This window comes from Empidonax traillii, unplaced genomic scaffold (genome assembly GCF_003031625.1).
Source record: "Empidonax traillii isolate 1590-97213 ecotype Southwest subspecies unplaced genomic scaffold, ASM303162v1 scaffold10:size5872457, whole genome shotgun sequence".
NCBI lineage: Eukaryota > Metazoa > Chordata > Aves > Passeriformes > Tyrannidae > Empidonax > Empidonax traillii.
In genome coordinates this window covers 5,596,122-5,616,121 of record NW_020955203.1, presented here as the reverse complement: position 1 = coordinate 5,616,121, position 20,000 = coordinate 5,596,122, and the positions used below count along the sequence as shown (strand labels likewise).

The 20,000-nt window shown below is 43.6% G+C and overlaps 1 protein-coding gene across 1 annotated transcript in view; it reads left to right on the top strand.

Annotated features, from left to right (window-relative positions):
• SKOR2 (SKI family transcriptional corepressor 2) overlaps positions 1 to 20,000 on the top strand; it is a 27,628-nt gene that overhangs the window by 5,429 nt on the left and 2,199 nt on the right. Inside the window, exons 5-8 of the mRNA XM_027885900.1 lie at positions 5,532 to 5,597; positions 5,993 to 6,091; positions 10,681 to 10,748; positions 19,015 to 19,079. Of these exons, the coding sequence (XP_027741701.1) occupies positions 5,532 to 5,597; positions 5,993 to 6,091; positions 10,681 to 10,748; positions 19,015 to 19,077 (296 nt within the window). The 3' untranslated portion in view covers positions 19,078 to 19,079. The remainder of the gene's footprint in view (positions 1 to 5,531; positions 5,598 to 5,992; positions 6,092 to 10,680; positions 10,749 to 19,014; positions 19,080 to 20,000) is intronic.

Here is a 20,000-nt window from a genome sequence, read left to right as displayed (position 1 = left end):
CCAAGGCTGAAACAGATACGGGCTTGAAGATCCCGTAGCCCTTCACCCTACACAACCAGTGAACTGTCAAGGGAAAAATCTCCCTTTCTTCTCTGTCAGGCAGTGCTTAGAAAGAGCTCGAGATGATTCGGAGTCCCACGGCAGTTCAGAAAGATAACTGTGACTGACTTATGTAACTGGTCTATTTTTTTTTGGGGGGGGGGAAACAATGTGGTTTGCCGTCCCAGCCCTCCTTCATCAGCGGGGGTTGAAGGGGTAGGAGAGCTGTGTGTGTCAGGCACACCACGGCTTTGCAAGGCTGCGCTTTCCTTAAAGAGAACTCGAGTTCCGTGAGCTGTTCTCCAGCTAATCTAATTTTTAATCTGCTTTAATGTGAAAGGGGAGCCCAAAAACTGGGTGCCAGCTGGAAGTCAGCTTCTCAAATCTTGTTACAGTTTCCCTGATTTTATTTTTGGATCTGTAAAAGGTGCTTTGTCAGGCATTTTCAGGAAAATTCACGCCAGAAACGGTGAGCCTGATGTCTTTCACTTACTCATAAATATATTCTCAGAATAACTCTGCAAATACTGCTATTACTGTAGATTTGCAATATTCATGGAGGGTTGAAAACAACCCATCTTTTGTCACATATAACAGACTGGATGTTTGTGTACTCTTAACTGGGATAAGTGTTAAAGCGCTGGATCCAGAAGTTGAATCCAGACTTCAAATTTTATTATGGAAAGTGTTTGAGAAAAAAATCCACCAAAAAACCCACCTCCCCCCCTCACCCCCCCCAAAAAAAAAGCGCAAACCTCCAGAAGTTAAAAGTTTAAATGGAAGAAGATAAGATGAAGTTTCAAATGTGGGATCCAGCACTGCATATTAATAGATAAGATTGTGTATAAATGAGTGAATCTGCACGACAGACAAAACCACAGACGGAGTGTAGGACTGCAGGACTGCATCCTTCCTTACTATTTGTCTCATTTCTCATCTGTTACTACTAAAGAGCTCAGGAACTCTCTTTGAATTATTAAAAAGGGGTGGATAGTTGCTGATTTTTTTATATTTTTTGCAAGTTTCACGACATTAGGTGTGTTTTGCCTGTATTTTTAAAAACTTGTCTTCTGGAACGTGGTGAGCTTATCACCTTCCATTTAAACCAAGGATTTGGAATTTACTAGTTCTTGCGCTTCTAGAATAAAATGATGAAATAGGTCTCAGTTGTAGGCATAAGGTTCAGACTGAAAGCCAGCTGATTTCTTACCTTCTTAAAACATTTCATATTTTTGAGTTGGTCACACCCAAGTTTCTGAATGTTTGGTTTGAAATCCTGAAACTTTTTTTCCCCTCTCTCTGTTACTACTTCAGTGCGGATGGTTTTTAATCAGATGTTCATGTTTTGGATGTTAAAAATGAGACTTTATCTGTGCATAAAAAAGAACTGGTTTGTTTTAAAGTTAAATCACTTTTGGGGGCAAAGTGCTATTTGAAACTGCAGATTTTTAAAGACATTTATCAGCCCCCAGTACAAGAAAACACTTAAAAAGATGGATATTGAGTTTCCTAAAGTAGGCATATTTTGCTAAGTCCTGATTATCCTATTGATTACTCCTCCCCCAAAGCAGCATGAATATGCAGGATGCATGAATATTTTCAATAAGGTTAGAATTTCTTCAGGACATACACAAGAACATGTCTTAGAGCGAGTAATTAATTTCAAATACAGAGGGAGCCTCTGAAGCTCTGAAAGTCTGGTGGTTCACATCTGCCTATATTTTTTAAACGGATATATATGTCTTTATATCCAGGAGATACCAACAGCTTACTGCTGTGGTCTTTATGTCTGCAGACAGCGCTTTCCAGCCATAAGTACCCGGTGGATGTTTAAGTTATGATAGGCCGTCGATACCACGGGCTTAACAGTGTTAGGAGTGAGGTGAAGAGCTCTTGGCAGACATGGTGTGCTCTGTCATACACAGTTACTGTCCAAGAATAACAGGGATGATGCAGAGACACAGGCAAATGGACGATTTTGGGTGATGTGATCTGACAGCGCAGATGTAGTGAGAACTGTAGAGGGTGTGAGTTGGGGACGAGGCGCAGAGTCAGGAGGATGGGGTTACGTTCCCAGACCATCAGAGCTCTGTGCTGGACAATTCAGCTGCCCACTGGGACAGCTGAGTTGTCTGGGACAGTGTGGAATTTTTTTGGCTGCTGTTTTGAAGAGCGCTCTTGAGGGCTTCCTAGGGAAGGATTGCGGGAGATCGCTCTGGGCGGCACGGCACGAAGAGCTAACCTGGCTCTGTCTGGTTTGGTGCTTTTTTTTTTTTTTTTTTACAGCGAGGGTGAGGCGCACTTCTTTTTGAGGAGAACAAATTTAGAGATGCTAAAAAATCTGAACGCTAAAAATTCGAAAACCTCACTGCCCCAGCGGGCGCGGCGCTCTTAGAATGGCGGCACCACAAGAGCCAGGGTTGTGCCGGTGTGTCCGAACTGGGACCTCTCTTGCCACGGTGCCAGTTTTTGAGTCAGTTTCAAGGTGTGTCCAACCACAGACATGATCTCTGCTCTCCCCCTCCTCCCGTGGGTGGGTGTTCACATCCCAGGTTAAGGAGAGCCACAGCCCTGTCTGTGCACCCGAGCTCATCAGGAAGGTACCAGAGGCTTTCACTGGGGCAGCTTGAACCCGCTGCAAACACTTTATCATCTCCTTTTCCAGCATATGGATGAGGTGGTTTGGTTTTTCCAATTAAACTTAAACAAGACTCTTACAAAGAAAGTCTCTGTGTCCATACCAGGGGCTGCCCAGCTTTCAGTGCTGTTCTAAAACCCTGCTGTAAGTTTGTGTGTGTGGGCAAGGCCCAGGAGGGTTACGGTGGAGCCTTTAGGAGGGGGAGGCGATTTTTTTTTCCTTAGACTGATTAAAATTCTTTGGGCTTTCTGTTTGTTTGTTTTTAAACACCTATTTAGCTTTTAATTAACATTTAAGAGAAAGGAAGCTGGTTAAATATTCAATACCTCCTCCCTTTCAATTAAGGTAGAGCAGCACGCAAGGCGTGATGAGGCCTCTGGGAAGTATGGAAAAACAGGGAGGAGCAGGCTCCTGATTATCATTTTCAGGGGGACTGGAAAGGTGAAACCCATCTGATTATTACTGCTGTTAACAATAATAATGCCGAGACTATTTTTTTAACATCAGAAAGCAGTTTAAAAATGCCGTTACTCTACAAACCCATCCATACTGGGGTTTGCCTTCAAACACCTTCTTGTTTCCAGTCCCATTCTTTACTTAACTTCAGGAGTACGGATGGAGGATTTTCTAATAAGCTTTTTCGTCAGCTTAGTAGGGAGGCTGTGGATGCTGGAGGAGTTGTTCTTCATGCTACGTGTCCTTACTTTCATTTTGATGCAGCTTTTCCTGTCTCGGCGCATCAGCAGCCTCAAATCCTATGGCCCTGAAAGCTCAGATTAGGCAGTGGGAAGGAGCTGTGTTGTCACCATGCTCTAGTGTCCTGCCCTTTCTTTTCCTCCCCCTTGAAAAATCCAGTTACCTTCTGTCTGTGAGCCTGTTATCCCTTAAAATTGCACGTAAAACTTTAAGGAAGGAATGCCTCGTTGGAAAAAAAAGGATTGGAAATATACTAGTGTTTATAACTTAATAAATACCCTTCCTAAACTTAAATTTCTCCCTTTTGATGTAGTGCACCCTAATTTATTTAATAAAATATTTATTTTATTAGCAGTCCCATTTGAAACAGAATTATGTTAGCTAAAAAAAGAAAAAAAGACCCTTTTATATTGTGGAAACTCCTCAAACCACTGCTCAAAAAGTGATACATTTTTAAGGTTGCTGTTTCTTTTACTGGGGTGAGATAACTCTAGAAAATACTTAGTTTTTATCAAATATGATTTTTTTTTTAATCACTATGTTACATAAACAGGTGTTTAAAATGGAATTGTTGGCACCAGATACCAGTTGTGTAAATGTATGTGTCTGAATGAGTGGTTGCTTTTTTCCTTTTTTTTTTTTTTTTTTTTTAATAAAGGAAGAGAAAGCAAATGCTAAAATGTATAGCTGTTGGACAGGTTTCATATACTAAGACTTCAAGGTTTACTGGATATAAGATTGCATCGATTTTTAAAAACAGAAATAAATGTTTTGCAGAAAGATTTCTGACTGCGTGTGTTAGAAGACTTTCCATCAAGACTTTCAGCTTTAAAATTAGCCTATTGTGATGACACAATTATTTTTAATATAACTGTTGTCTGTTGTGTGGTGACCTATTAAGTGCTACGGATTTTTATTTAAAAAAACCCAAACAAACAAAACTACAAAAATCCGAGATATTTTCTCCGTTATTCTCTCTTCCAAATACATAAACACACGAGTAGCTTTATATGAATGTCTCTTGTGATTACTTATCAGCAGAGTTAATGATGTGTATTTACTGGCTGGACTAAAACAAGAATTAATCCAATTACTTCAATAATTGGTTATTTACCAAATATTTTCTTAATTATCGAGAGTCCATTTCTACTTCAGCTGTAAATAACAGAAAATCTCCCATCAATTTCAGCTAAAGTGGTATTTTTTTTTTCTTTTAAAAGACAGTTTTTCATGGCTTTTTGTTGAAAACCCCATTCATAGAAATCAGAGGAAAATTTAACACTTCCAGAGGATAATGAAAATAACACCTTTTGTCAGAAGGTTCAGTTTTTAAGTCAGACTGTCATCCAGGTGAACTCAACAGCGTGTAAAGTTTGTTTTTGTTTTTTTTTTTTAAATTTAATTTGTAAAGGAAAAAAGCTGAAGGAAGTAGCATGCACGTGTCTGAAAATAGTCATATTCTCTTCTCTAGAAAATTCTGTGCTATAATAGGATCAAAAGTTAACTTGAGCAACCTAAGACAGAAGTCCCCTGAATTGGTTGACCTCAGAGCTGTATCTTTTAGATGCAAATACCACTAATGTCAGTTTTATCTCTGCTGGGTATAAATTATATCCAGTTACAACATGCCCGTGCCACGGAGCTCTGGAAGATGATAAAGCTGAAGAGCTGACAAAGGCAAAAAAGGGATTTTTTTGCCTGTGGATTTTGGAGCGGAGTCCTGCCCAGATGGACGGCACAGACTTCCCGTGGGGAGGAGGAGAGATGAGGCTGTGGAGAAGGTTCTTCCCTTTCTCATTTTGGTCCTGATTGTTCTCTTATGAGAGCATCTTCAGGAGGGGCTAGAGGGAAAGCAGGGATCAGTTTGGCAGGAAGAGCCCACCTGGATGTTGATGAGATACTGTCTGCAAGAGGCCATGCCGTAGGTAGATACTTCAGTAAACTAGGAGAAAACGTGAGTTTGCAAAATGTTTGTGCTGTGCACACAGAGATATGTAGATAAAGCTTAATCTTACTCTTTCTTTGTATTTTTCCCCTTTTTTTTTATTTTTTCCTCCAAACTCTCCAAAGTGTCTGCGTGGTAAGGACAACACTGACAAAAATAAAAAGGCCCTGTCAGTAAATGAGTAACTTCTTTTCTTTCTCCTTTTTTGTTAAGGAGAACACACACAAGAAACCAATTCACCTCATTCGCTGAAGAAGGATGTGGAAAACATGGGGAAAGGTAAAATAAATAAGGGCCTCTTACATTATAAAACTGCTCTTTGTTTTAATAGAATATGAGGGTAATAGGGAGCACTTTTGTTCTGCACTGTATTTTAAGCTTGTCAAGTAACATATGAATAATATATGGACCTTTGGGTGGATATAATTGAGATTAATGCATATATATCAATCAATACATGACACTGTAATATAATACTTTAAAATAATATATTACATTGATTTATATTCATTGCTTTCTGCACAAAATCTATTGTAGGTCTATGCAACACTTTTTTTTTTTTTCCCCCTAATAAGCACTAAAATATTTTGTCTTGTAGTAATGAATTGCCCTGCAACTGTTCCTTCAAGAATTATTTACACAGACTTATCAAACCCCCTTTTCTCTTTTGTTAGAGGAGCTCCAGAAGGTTTTGTTCGAGCAGATCGACTTACGGAGGAGGCTGGAACAGGAATTCCAGGTGTTGAAAGGAAACGCGTCTTTCCCAGTCTTCAGTAAGACATGTCTCTGTGGTTTTGGGTGCCGTGTGTGCATTTGTTTGGTTGTTGTCAGGCTGATAAAACGGGAGAAGTACGTTCTCAGTTGTGTTGCCAGGATCTTTGTCTTAGTTCTGCCCAGGCAGGTTGGACAGGGCTTGGAGCAGCCTGGTCTGGTGGAAAGTGTCCCTGCCCAGGGCTGGGGGTTGGAATTAGGTGGTCTTTGAGGTCCCTCGAAGCACAAACCCCGCTCCATGGTTCTATGCTGGGCGCTTGTGGTGTGGTTTTGCAGGATGCCCGAGTAGGTCTTAGGTAGGGAAAACACAAAGCTGGATGTTTTGGTGTACATCTCGCTGGTTTTGGTGACACTGAATACAGTAAGGAGAAACACGTCTGGGGTCTCTTGGGGTACAGGAAGACAAGGTGCTTCATACTCATTTTCAGGTGGGTGTAGCTGATGCTGGAGAATTCATTTTGGCTGTGTTTAAGCATTAGAGGTGCCTGTTTGGATTCCTTCCCCTGAGATAGGCTATTGAGAGCGCCCTTTCACAGCTGATGAGCGAAGTGCTGCTACCCCTGAAGTACTGACACGTGTTAAATGAAATTAAATGGGTACCTAGCAGAATTTGTGTGTTTAAAGTTTAAAGAAACTATGTTTGTCCCCTTACTGTAGCATCAGATGATAGGCGAGTTCAGGGAAGTGCAAGGACTCTGGGAATGACTCTGTCTTCAGCCCAAATATTGAAATATGTAGACAGCTCCATAAATAAAAAGAGTCGCCTGACGTGATACAGATATTAATGAAAGGGATATAACCTCATCCTTCAGAATAAATACAGTCATTACTTGGGTTTGGGATGAGGTAATTTTCAAATAATTTGTGTAGATCAAAGCACTTCTGTGTGGTATTGGCGAAATGGCACCTTGGAGTTTTGCCATTCAGGTCTCTTTTTATTTATCCTTTTGTTCTTCTACAATAAAATTAATGCTCTGTCATTGCCATGTAAATAAACACTGCGATTAAACCACATGAAATACAATTCAAATAAAAGAAAAGAGCACGTAGGGCCGACCAAGGAAGTGGTGACTGCTGCATGCTGGCTTGAAAAATATGTGGTTTCAATGTACCGCAAAGTAGTGGTCAATTTTCTTCAGGATTAAAATAGAAAACAGATAATGTGCTATAAACAATATCTACAAGTGACCGTAAAACCTATTTACAGATTTAGATTTACCAAAAAAACCCCACCCCTCCTCCACATACAATAAAACAAGAAAAACGGGTCTTTGTAAAGCAAATTAGTGGAAATCCGTGATAAGGGTGGTTTGCCCTCTACAGCAGAAGAGAGGGGGTCTGTTCCAGGCTCTTGATGCTGAACAGGGCTGCTGCTTTAGGTCAGGTATTGGAAACTACTTTGCCAGGTCTCCCAAGTTAGAAACTGCCTCTGGTGGTCTTGGATAAGGTGGAGCTAGGGAGAGAGATCTTTGGAGATCCAACTAAATGGAAGTTGAGGTAAAATTAAAATTGGCATTGATTGACTTATCATGGTTTGGAAATACCTGAGGCTGCAGGAGGGAGTGAAGAGCAGGCAGAGGTTACAAGGTTTTCATATCCCCAGTCTGGCTTGTGAGCAGTTGTGGAGACTGGAATTTGGTCCCATCCCTAAAGCTGCCAAGGACAGGAACACATTGCCAGGGAAATTCTCACTCTGATGGTTGGTGGTGTGTGTTTGCACTGTTCAGCTGCATAAGAAACCTTTAAATTTCAAGTCTTCTTGGGTTTTTTTTTTTGAATAGGGGAAAACTCATGCCTCTTTCAGCAGGTAGGCAGCACATGAGATGTGGAAGGTAATACTGTGTCTCTCTAGAAAGTGCTTCTCTCAGGTTACCTGGAGTTAACTCCAGAGTCACGTTTTTTTGGGCCTTGGCGCTTGGAACAGAGCACATTTGGGGTATTAATACGTTAATAGTCATAAACCACTGTCCACAGCAGGGCTGTGCATTCCTGTGTGTAAATGGAGTTTGGGTTTCAGAGTCCTCCTCGTGGAAATCAGTGTTGAATGAGAACTGAGCAGCTTTGCCAGCTCTTGTAGCAGTGCTGTGCAGATCTGAGCTTCTCTGTGGGTTCTTGTACCTGTTTGACGTGTGGACTCTCTGGTGTTTTACAAAACAGCAGACCTTGCCTTCTGCTGCTTGCACCTGGGTTTTTCACATTGCTGTTGCACTTGAAAGCTGCACGTGAGGTTTTCCATTGGCTGTAAGATCTGTCAAAGCAGAGATCACTTGAATTAAAAAATAAAAACCCAAAGATCAGATAGCTTGAAGAAAATCCAAGTGTTTGCTGTCCTGATAGAAACGCAAGCACCTGTGCCTGGTGACAGGTTCTCCTGGAACCCTCCGCTGGTTTGTACCTCTGGTGTCGGCTGCTCCACATTTTGTCCGTCTACATTTAACAACCATGGCAATAAAATGGTGGAGAAGTAGTCTGGGTACTTAAAGTATTTAATTTTGTGTTAAGAAAGCTATTTAAATATTCATATCTTTTCTCTTGGGTAACGCTTATGGCTTTGTCTGTAAGCATTCGGAGTGGGATTAATGCTGCCGGAAAAAAACCTAAAACACTGTCCCTGCCATTAACACCCATTTCCACTGTGAGCTTAGACATTTGCCGTGCAGGACTGAGAAAGATTTCTGAGCTGTTTGTTCTGAGAGGTGATGAGCCTGTAAAACAGCAGTCAGGAGGAGAGTGTTGAGGAAAGAGGGAAAATTTCTCCTTAAAACCTACTCAGAGTGAAACTGGAGGACCTCAGTAGGAATTAGCACAGATCTATCAGCCTTTAGTGACCAGGGCAGGAGGCAATCACCTTTTTATACAGCATGACTTTTCTAGGCGTAGGAAAAGAGGAATTGTAAACCTGCTTTATTTCTGTTGGCTTATTTTTATTACCAAGTTGGAGTAGCAGAGGGAAAAGGCTGAAACGTTCTGTGGGAATTTACCTGAAATACGAAGAACTTCGTTTGGATGTCGTCGTATCCTTTGCAGTGTGGCAGTGCTGGACTCCTGATGGTTTCAGCCTGCCAAAATTTCTCTTTCTTTGTTTCACTGCTGTTTTCCTGCCTCCTTGCCTTTTAAACTTGACTCATCACTTAGAGAGGGCAAAATTCGTGTGTGAAAGAGGAGGACAGAGCTCTGCCCCCCCTTGTACTTTCTTCCAGCCTCCCTATGCCCACACTTGATGGCGACAAATCCCCATTTCCCTGCCGATGAGGGTCATCCTTCCCCTCCACTGAGTCATGCCATGGCTGCTCTCCTGCCTTCCTGCTCCTCTTTTTTGGGGTCGGGAAGTGGTGCCGAACTCAGTGGCTGAGTTCCCAGTGTGGCAGCAGCTCAGGTTATTTGCGGGAGCTGCACGGTCTCACCTGGGCCCAGATCTTTCCCCTGTATTTCAGGCAGTTCTGCGACTCCCATTGCTGTGCTTTCGGAGCATCCCAGTCCTTTATCCATTAATCCTCCCAATCCACTTGGCAGATGAAGCAGGGCTGTTATTCCTGCTTTGCTGGTAGTGGAAGGAGACGTGGAGAGACACACGGAGTCCATCAGAGCCAAGGCTTCCTGACTGCCAGGCTAGTGTCCCAGCAGCCAGCATAACTGTGTAACTCTATTAATTACCTGTAAATAAACCATTTTAGCTGCCATGGCCTTGTAGTTCCCTTCTCCAGGCTCTCCATGATGTTTTCCAGTGGCATTCACCTCACCGGTTCCATGCCCCAGGACAGGCTTGTTCCCCGGATCAAAATGGTACTGGTTGGAATGGGTTTTCTTTCCCCTTCCATTTAACAGTCCATCAGTGCCCCCAGATCTCCACCAGGCAGCTCTTCAAGTTACTTGGTGTTCTTGTCAATAGTTTTGTTTGTGTTTTTCTTTTTCCCACCCTCCAACAGCAATGTTACGGAACAGGGACCAGCAGTTAATCTTCTACCGAATGAAGTTTTGTCTGAAATGGTTACTTAGGAGGAAAATGAGGGAAGGAGGATCTGCTGGAACAGGATGGCTGGACTGTGCTGTAACCCAACTGTTCAGGGTCTTTTCTTTCAAAGGCTTTTTCCCTTCTGAGTTCTGCATCGCTGTTTGTGGAGCTTTAGGCCGAGTTTTGTTCGGAGCCATCAACAGGGCGTTACACACTACAAATCAAACTCTGCATCCTTGAACGCCTTTTCCTCTCACGTGTTGGACATAGCTGTTGATGTCAACAGATTTTTTATGCCAAAGCAAAGAAGAGCAGTTTTTGCTCCTCTCTCTTCGGTGTTGGTAGCAAGTTTGAGTAATGACTGCAGAGTCTGGCCCATCGAGAAGAATAACAGAGACTTAGCAGCCTAGATTTGCTGATGGGGGAAGTAGCCAAATGTAATTTTTTCACAGTTTTTCTGTTGTCTGTGGTGTCTTCTATTGCATAAGTGTTTGTTGGGCACTCATTTTAATTGGCTTTGTAACAGTGCTTCATGGTTCCTCAGTGATGATTGGGTTTGATACAATTTGATTTGTATGAATTCTGCTGTGTGGTCTCCTAATTATTGCATCTACTTTTTTTCTTCCCCCCCTCACACAGATAATTTTCAAGATCAGATGAAGCGGGAACTGGCGTACAGAGAAGAAATGGTGCAGCAGCTACAAATCGTAAGTTTGCCCTCCCCACTGAAAATGCCGTGAGCTGCTGCTTTTATGTTCTCTAAACGCACACCTCAAACTTTTCCTTTGTGAGCCGTGCACCGAGCTCCTGTTACCTTGTAGTTAGCAAGACCTAAGTGTGCAGTTCTCAGCTGGTTTGGAGCCTAATTACCTGGAGATTTACTTTCATGCAGTAACCAGATGGGTCTTCACGTTTCAGCTAAATGAGATGTGTTGACTCAACACCGAGAGGTGCTTCTGCAGGGAGGAATAGGAGCACTGAATCAGTAAACAGTTAAATGTTTCTACCTCCTCTGAGCTGCCAGGGGGTGCATTTCAGTCCTCGGTAGGGAATCTCTGTGAGCCGAGCTTCTCACCAGCAAATAAACCTTAGGATGTGTCTTTTTCACGTCTCAGGCACTAGAAGAAGTGCTTAACTCAGCAGTAAAGGATCAAGTTGCCAAAACACAGTTCAGTGCAGGCGCACTTTACTGTTGGGTCTCTTGCTTATTATTTTAAAATCAAGAGGGATTTTGCCTGTGTGTTAGTGCAACTCTAGATGGTCCCATACAACCGTGCTGTTTTGAAAACTTGACGTACTTCATCCAGTGCAAGGAAGGGGGCTGGAGCTTGGGAAGATGTTTCGTACTCATACACTGATTAGTGGTTTTAAAGAGCAGGGCATGGGTAACAAACAGGAGGCTGTCAGCTAATACTTGTTTTGCTAGTGCTTTCTCCGTGATCAGACTGACATTGTTTAACAGCCCTTTGTGTTGAGGCAGCTTTGCCAAATTTCCCCACTTCCCTGAATCAGCGCTGTGCTCGAGCACCTTAAATTTTCTCCCTGCTTGTCACGGGCCCTGGTGATGCGCAGGGAAGGCATTGTCCAGCCTCCTGGTGCTGTCATTTTCTAACTGATGGGTTAGGACATAAAAACAAAGCTGAAGGCCAGGATTGTCAAGCCTGTGTGCCGGTGTTTAGATGCATCTAGGACTGGCCTTATTTTTAGAGCTGCTGAACGTTCACGCGCCCTGTTCCTGCTGACTTCAGAGATTTCAATGAGAGATGGAGGGTGTTCGAAGGAGATTGTTTATGGAGGAAACTCAGATCCAGAACATCTCTGGATATTTTTATTATTTTTCTGCTGGTCTCCACTCTTTTCCCTTTAATGTGTCCAGCTCTTACCACGTCCCTCTTTGTCTCTCGAATCCAAGGCAGGGAGTTTGGCTTGATCTGTGAATTTCATTGTCACAGAAGATGGTAATTAGGATGCCACCCTGAAAAGCACTTACCCTGGCTGCGTTGTATTTGAGGCAGGTGACCTGCCCAATTCCTGCTGTGAAGCTCAGAGTTTACCGGGTCACCTCAGTCTTTATCTCTTGTGTCAGCTGAGCTTGAAGCTAATAAACTGCCCTTCCCAAAGAGAGAATGATCACCTCTGCCCATTCCCTTTGTGTCCCAGTTGTGAAGTTGCTTCTGAAACTGGACATCCCAGACTTCCAGTGAGCCAGCTGTGGTCATTTTTTTTCTGATTTTCTTGGGCAGGAAAAGAAATATGATCGTGTAATTCGCACCCTTTCCACTTAACTGATGCACGCTATGGAAAGACTAATAGTCATTTAATCATTAAACAGAGCTGTCTGAGTGTACTTACAGGGAATAGTTTCAACATCTAATGCACTGCCCCGCCAATTCAGGACCTCTTCCCTTGCTGTCGCTGCCTGGGTTTAATCATTACTAATAAATAGGAATGTCGTCAAATCATCAGTAAGTCCTTATGTGCTCATATTTGTGAGGCAGGTTGTGAACAGCGAGACAGATGAAAAAGATATTTGCATATGCAGAAGTGAGAGACTGCTGCAAATAACGAGAGTGTGTGTTTAAGACTGGTGCAGAAATCTGTCTGGGCTGATAACTGAGACGGAGTCAGCACTTTCGAGGTGATAATCCCTGCAGTTACTTTGATTCATTCGTGTGAATATATCTTGCGTGTTTATATCTAGAATTAAGATTAATGAACTGGATGTGGTAACGATAAAACTACTCTGGCCTTCTTGGGCTATGGCATGGATGAATTAAAGCCTTTGGTGGAAAAGACATGAGAAGCATGGCTACTTTTGACATTTATTTATTTATTTATTTGGTTATTTATTTACTTATTTACTTTTTTTTTTTTTTTAACACGGGGCAGGTTGTTTTCTTTTGTGCCTGAGATGCTGTAATGTTGTTTTAACAGAGACATTAGCCTAATTTTCTTGTTAACATAGAAGTACAAAGAGAAAAGCAGAAGTATGTAATGCATACTTAAATCTTATTTTTACTTAGACCTTCATAGATGTATATACCTTTGCAGTATTGAACTCCAAATTTACTGCTATAATTAGCCACAGAACTTGGCTTTAAAAAATTCTTTTAGAAACAATGTAAATGCCCAGAGTCAGGAGGGTTTGGGGTTTTTTTTGGCTCTTCTCATGGCTGAACGATTATACAACTTAAATTAGTCCTTCCTGAATATCCCTGGAGGGATTTAACAGCCCTGTGGATGTGGCATTTGGCTCCATGGGTTAGTGGTGGCCTTGGCAGTGCTGGGGGAATGGTTGGGCTTGGTGGCCTTGGAGGGCTTTTCCATCCTAAGCAACTCTGTGATTCCTGATGCCTTCCGACTATGGGCACCAGAGGCAGGTTTTGCCAAAGGTAAGGTTTGCTGTGTCAAAAAACGCCTGGAATACAAGCAGCACGAAAAAAACCTAAGCAAATATAAGTGCATTTCGCAGCTTTCTAGCGCCAGCTCCCGCTGTAGCCTGAGCGTTGCAGGGAAAGCGCTGGGTAGAGGTGGTGCCCTGTGCCCGGACGGTGCTGAGCAGTGGCCGTGATGCTTTTTCTCCCGGTTTTTTCTTTTTTTTTCTTTTTTTTTTTTTTTGGGGGGGGGGTGGAAAATCCATCGCGGAGCTGCGGCCGCGGGAACGGATCGGAGGGGTCGGGCGCCCTCTGCCGCCCCCACCCGGCACTGCACCCTCGGCATTGCTCGTCAAAACCCTCGCTTAAATTTAGCAGGGCTTAATCAGTGTGGGGGGGGTTATTTTAGTGCTCTGCCCTCTCCGGGATTAAAAAAAAAAATGACATTCTGTGTCTTCCTGAAAGTCGGAAGTAAGGCTCGGATCACTGGGAAGACGGGGTGGGTCCCGTCCTGTTGCGTGCTCGGTGATGCATGTTGAGTTCTTCGGGCACAGCCTGGCTTTTCAGGGTACTTAGAGCGCCAAGAATGTCTGGAGCAGCTACCAGGAAGTTTTGCAACCTGTTTGTGCCAAGCTCTGAGCCAGCTGCCAGGGGAAGAGCTGATTTCCAATCATATTTAACTGGAGAATGGCTCTGAGGTCACTGAATTAATTTTTCTCTTCCTCCTCCTTCGAAGTGCTGTCTCCCAGACAGGCTGAGCACAGTGCAGGCACTCAGAGGCCATGCTTAAAATACGGGTTTTACATATGAATTGTGTTGTGTCAGGGGAGATTTAGAAGGGCTATTAGGGAAAATTTCTTCACTGAAGATGTTGTCAAGGCATGGCACAGCTGCCCAGGGCAGCGGTGGACTCCCCATCCCTGGAGGGATTTAAAAGCCCTGTGGATGTGGCACTTGGGGACATGGGTTAGTGGTGGCCTTGCCAGTGCTGGAGGAATGGTTGGACTCGATGATCTTCAGGGGCTTTTCAACCTAAAAGATTCTGTGAGTTGGTGGATCATCTGGCTGTTGTTACTAAACTGTACAGAAAGGACAAGTGAGAAGGAATGGCTGCCAGTTCCAGACAGGTAAATTAATTCTCTCAGGTAAATTCTCTCATGACACAACACGGTATGGCCATGGAAGAGCCTCACCTGCCTTTAGAGTTGTCAGTTTCTGTCCAGTGTTTACCAGAATTCGTCTGCCAGGACAGCCCAGCACCTTAAGAAAGGATTGAGTCAGCTCCTACTTGAGACTCTGTATGTCTCTGATAGTGTTTCCTGAGCCACTGTGTTAGTGGATCAAATTTTAAAGGCGTGAACTTTCTTCCAAACTGCCTGGTGAGAGAAAAAGATCAGAAGCAGCATTCCCAGGATGATGATTTTTATCCTTTAATGTTTTTCTGAAGCCCTCTCAGACGTTGCCTCAGAGAAATAGAACTCCGAGGAGCAAATTTAAGCCTTTTGCAAAACAGAGTAGCTTTTCTTAATTTCCTATCAGAGGTCCTTGTAGGTTTCCAGGAAGTTATGACCTCAGTGGTGACCTGTCCATCAGAAAGAGCTCGGTTCATCACCCACTATGGTTTAGAGCATCAGGTACTGAGCAATTCCACTAATTTTATGTAGGGGTAAAAGATGGCAGTTTTTTGAGATTTGCTAGAAAACACGAAACATTCAGGCAGTGCTTTTTCTTTCCAGATGAAACTGCTGGTTTGGTTTTGTTTGGGATATTTTAATTTCTTAACTGACTTGTTCCTTAGTAGCCTAAGTTTGGGCTGATAATAATGTTCAGGGCTCAGAACTGGATCCATCTGGAACCCTTCTATGTTTTATGGTTTTCTGCTCTCTGTGCTTCTTTGAATCAACTCTGTTCTTCAGAGTCAGGCAATTAAAATCAGGAACTGTCCACCTGCAAAACTGATTTCTATCCCTGTATAATCTTTAAGGAATCAAATCACAGGGAATGTTTAAAAGAAAAAAAATCTACCACGTGGTAATGTTGGTAAATCTTCAGAGATATGAGATCATGTTCCTCTGGGTGCCACTGTAATTGAAAAAACAAAATCATACCAAACCAAACCAAAAAAACCACCAGAAAGTTTAATTCTTATTTTAGTTTATGCCTGGAAAGTTGGTGCTTTGTACAACTGGTTTATTTGTTATACAAACGAGGAGTATCCCTCTTTTTGTGGAAATGGGGGATTGCAGTGCTTTATGGGCATTTCTGATTTTTGTCCTCTCCTTGAAGTGGTCCAGCTGGAATGACTGACCTTGACAAGAGTGTCAGAGGGAAAGAGCCGTCCAGCAGAACGGCTCTTGGATTTCTTGAGCTGCATCTTGTGCTCGAGTGCCTCTTCCCAGGCACACACATACAGTGACTGGGAAAAGAGCATTTCTGGATCTGTGTGTCCTGCAGACTCCAAGGGAGATTTCATCACCTTGCCCTCCCAAACCAGAAATTCTAAACAACTTGTTCTTCTGTGCTTTAACACTTGGCATGATACCACTTCTGTATGTTTTGTTATCCTCGTTTGATTTTTGGAGGAGTTCTCTCCAGGTTTAGTGGTATGAATTGGGAATTTGTCCTTTTGATGCTGAAGGTGGAATATACAGGAAAAGTGAGCTGAAAAATACTGTTTTCACCAGAATTCTATTTGCTACTGATGCCTTTTTTTTTTTTTTTTTCTCCAGGACAAGTGGGCAAAACTTTTATCTTGACGATATATCTGTGTATGGCTTGGTGGGACAGAGCTGGGCCTCTTTCTCCCTTAAATTCAAATGTTAGAAGGAACGCCTTTCAGAGACATTAAAAAGAGAAGCAAGAGCTTCCTTTTCTTTAGAATCTGCAGAAAGTCTGATCAAAAATGGGTGTGGATGTACAGAGAACCACAAGTACATTCTCTGCTGTTGCCTGTCTGCAAAATCTTTTTTTCTAAGCCACAGAGGTCAGGGTGATGTGTCTTTGTGTACCCCACGAGAGATGGGGTGAAAAGGTGAAGTCTCTGCAAGAGGGTGGCTGTGCCAGAGCTCCTTTCGTGTCCCAAGTGTCTGTAGCAGGGATCAGACCTGCGCTTTAGAAACGAATCCCCAGTCCCACCCACTTTCCTGCGCTTTGGTTCATGTTGTGGAGCAGACCCAGAGCTTGGGTCTGGATTCCTTCCAGGTGAAACAAATGAGGATATGTTCCAGGAATGTACGTAGGAGTGTACTCTACCTCCTAACAGGTGATTCAGTGCCCAGGACTAGACTAGAGTTGGCCTGAAGGAGAAAAGACCCGGTGTCCATATCGCAGTTCTCTTGGGGCTGCTCTTCAGATCTGCCCTCGTTGTGTTGTATTTCCTGTTAACGTGGGCTTAATCTTAAGAAACTGTTTTCTTGCTGCTTGAATCCAAACTGCCTGTGCTTTTGTTACTGCTGTAGACCTTTTATTAGGATCCCCATGCCCATTAAGAGTGCTGATTCCATCTTCATCGCAACATCACAACCATGGATGCACTGACGGGGAGTAAATACTAATCCGCTGCAGCACCAGAGCTGCCAAACGCTCTTACAGCGACAAAAGTAGAAGATGACACTGTGGGTGATGTAACTCATGAAGAAAGTAGTCATTTCCCTGTTGAACACCCACCTCTCCCAGTGACACTTACTAGCAGGAGAGCGGATAAACCAACAGAGCACATCAAGAAGGTGCCGATGCACCAAATATAGCGGAGAAGGGGATTAAGAACAGTTAATTTCTGACAGAACGTACCCCGTTGTATTATCTAGGTCAGTACAGCCTGGGAGATGTCCTACATAGCTGGCGGCCATGCAAACCGAAGTTGCCTGTTGGCCGTGGCGAGTGGGAGAGGGGGCCGAAAGCAGCGGGTGAGGCATCACAAGTCCCAGGCTGGAATGTGCTGATTTTTTTTGTTTGTTTGTTTGTGGCTCCCTTTTGAATCTAATTTGATCACCCACCGTGGCCGTGGGTGATCGGGTAAACAGCTGCTTTGCACACTCCTCCCTGCTGCAGTTTGGGGAGGAGTTTTTCTGGCCTTTACAAGCACCAGGAGGCAGCTCCGATAGTGGAGGGGAGAGCTCTGTTTTTTGGGGGTGGTCTGGCTGCAAGCTTCCTGATGGCTCTTAGCTTCCGCCTAGGGTAGGGGCTGTAAGAGTAGTCAGCCAAAAAACATGGATCCTTGGTCTTTTCCAGCTGTCAGTGGCTTGTGCTCACACATTTCCCTTTCTCCAGGGCTGTGGGGTGGAGGAAGCAGTGTGCCCCCCTGTGAAAGGCTTTTGATTTGGCCACAGACACTCCCGCTTCCTTGTGAGGCTGCTTTCAATCAGATTGACCTCTGTCCCTGAGAAATGAAAGGGTTAGTTCTTGAGCTGCAGATGCTCCGTTCTTTCCCCTCATCCTTGATGCTTCCCTGCTCTTTTGCTTATTAAGGTAGTCAGGGATGCCTCTCACTTGTCATTGCAGACACCATGTTTTACACCAACCCAGACACACGCTGAGCACAATTCACAGAAACATCCTCACACACTGTGGGCATAATGCATTTAAAATCAAAACCAGGGATGTACAAGAACACGTGGGATCAGTGGATATGGATGAAAATTCATGTGCTTCTGCCATGTCTTTAGGTGGGTGGGGCAGGTTGTTCGAATTCTGTATATTTGCCTGTCTGTTCCTTCTGTTGTTTGTGCAGCTTAAGGCCTCTCTCCTGACTTCAGCTGACATATTTGTCAGCCTGCAGTAACATATTTGACATTGTTTTTGAGTATATCCTGGAGTTCCTGACAGCAGAAGCAGGTCACCTCAGTGTGCAGCAGCACCTGGGAGCTTAGGGACATGGGTGTTTTTTTTTTTTTTGATTCCAGCCTGAATTCCTCTAAAAGTCCCTCCAAAAGACATCATCAAAGAGTTTGTAGTTACTTGGATTCCCGGCCATGGAGAAATCTCAGAGCAAATTAAGTTTTGTTGCGTTCTAAAGGCATGGCATTGAAGAGGAGCAGCCCCGCAGTGCATTCCCAGTGGCCAGTGAGCACATCATCCCACTTTGTTTCTAAATATAACTATGTTCCCTAGTATGCCTATGTTCTCTGTTTTTCTTTTAATTATTTGTTCCACTTCAGTGGCTTCCCCTCAGATTGGTGCAAGTCAGAGATAGCTATTATGAACTTCCTAATTATGGTGATATAAATACGTGAAGTCTCTTACTCCCAACCTGCTGTATTTCAGCTGTGCAGGGATCAGTGTGCACTGCCTGCTCTTGTCACAGACAGCTGATTTTTTGTGATCTCTCAGGTGGCTTTTACTCCTTGTCAGCAGCTGGTAGAAACAAAGCATCAGAAGACATCTTTTACACTGAATTTTAAGATCTGTCTGGTGTTGTAATTCAGGCCATTTTTAGCTTCCTGACGGGTTCAAACCTTTAATTTAAGGCGTTGTTTCCTAGAATTCCTCACTGTTTCCAGGAAGGCAAATAAACCCTTTCATTTGCAGGAGTCTCCAGCTTGGATAGTGCGTTAGCCGTACCTTGGCTTAAAGCAGTGTCTTTGTTTCTGTGCCATTCCAGATTCCCTATGCAGCAAGTTTGATCAGGAAAGAAAAGCTCGGTGCACACCTCAGCAAAAGCTAAAGGTGAGCTTGTGAAAGAAGAAACTTTTATTCCACCTTGACCTGGTGTTTTTTATTTCCAGCCGTTGCCAGAATTACTGGGACCATTCTGTTGTTTGGTGTTACTGATTCTGGTGTCAGAGCCTTGTCTGTGGAGGTGTTCTGGTAACAAGCTAAAGCTGAAAACTGGCATGTGGTGTGAGCTGAGAGGCTTCACTGGAGTGGGAGATGGTGAGAGCTGATCGTTGGGTCCTGCAGTGACAGGACAAGGGGAAATGGCTTCAAACTAACAGAGAGTAGGATTAGAGTAGATATTAGGAAGAAATTGTGCACTGTGAGGGTGGTGAGGCCCTGGCACAGCTGTGGCTGCCCCATCCCTTTAAGTGTCCAAGGCCAGGTTGGACTGGGCCAGGAGCAACCTGGTCTAGTGGAAGGTGTCCCTGCCCATGGCAGGGTGTGGAATGAGATGAGCTTTAAGGGCCCGTCCAACCCAAAGTGTTGTATGATTCTATGGTTCTGATCACCTGAGCATGTGCTTTTCCCGACACTGGGAGTGTCATCAAAGTCACATCGCCTCCAGTGGAAAGAGGGAAAAATACCTTGGCATTCACAGTGTAGAAAAATGTTCCCACATGAGCAGGTAGGAATGGTTTTTTCTGCCCGTAGTGGAACTCCTTTAGCTCTGAGAAAGAGCAGCATATTAAGATATTTGGGGATTTTTTACAGGACCCCACTGACTGTTGATCTGTAGTTCAGTGTCCTGCAGAAGGAAATTACCCTGCTGCTCTTGTGCAGGGCCTTCTTAAACCCATCACTGCTTTTTCCAGAACTGTTTATTAGAAGCATTCAGTTAGTAGAAACTCCATCTCCATCAACAGTGACCTGGGAGAGTCCAGTTCTGAGTGCTGAAGTCTAGACATTTAAATAAAGTCCCTCCTTTTCTGG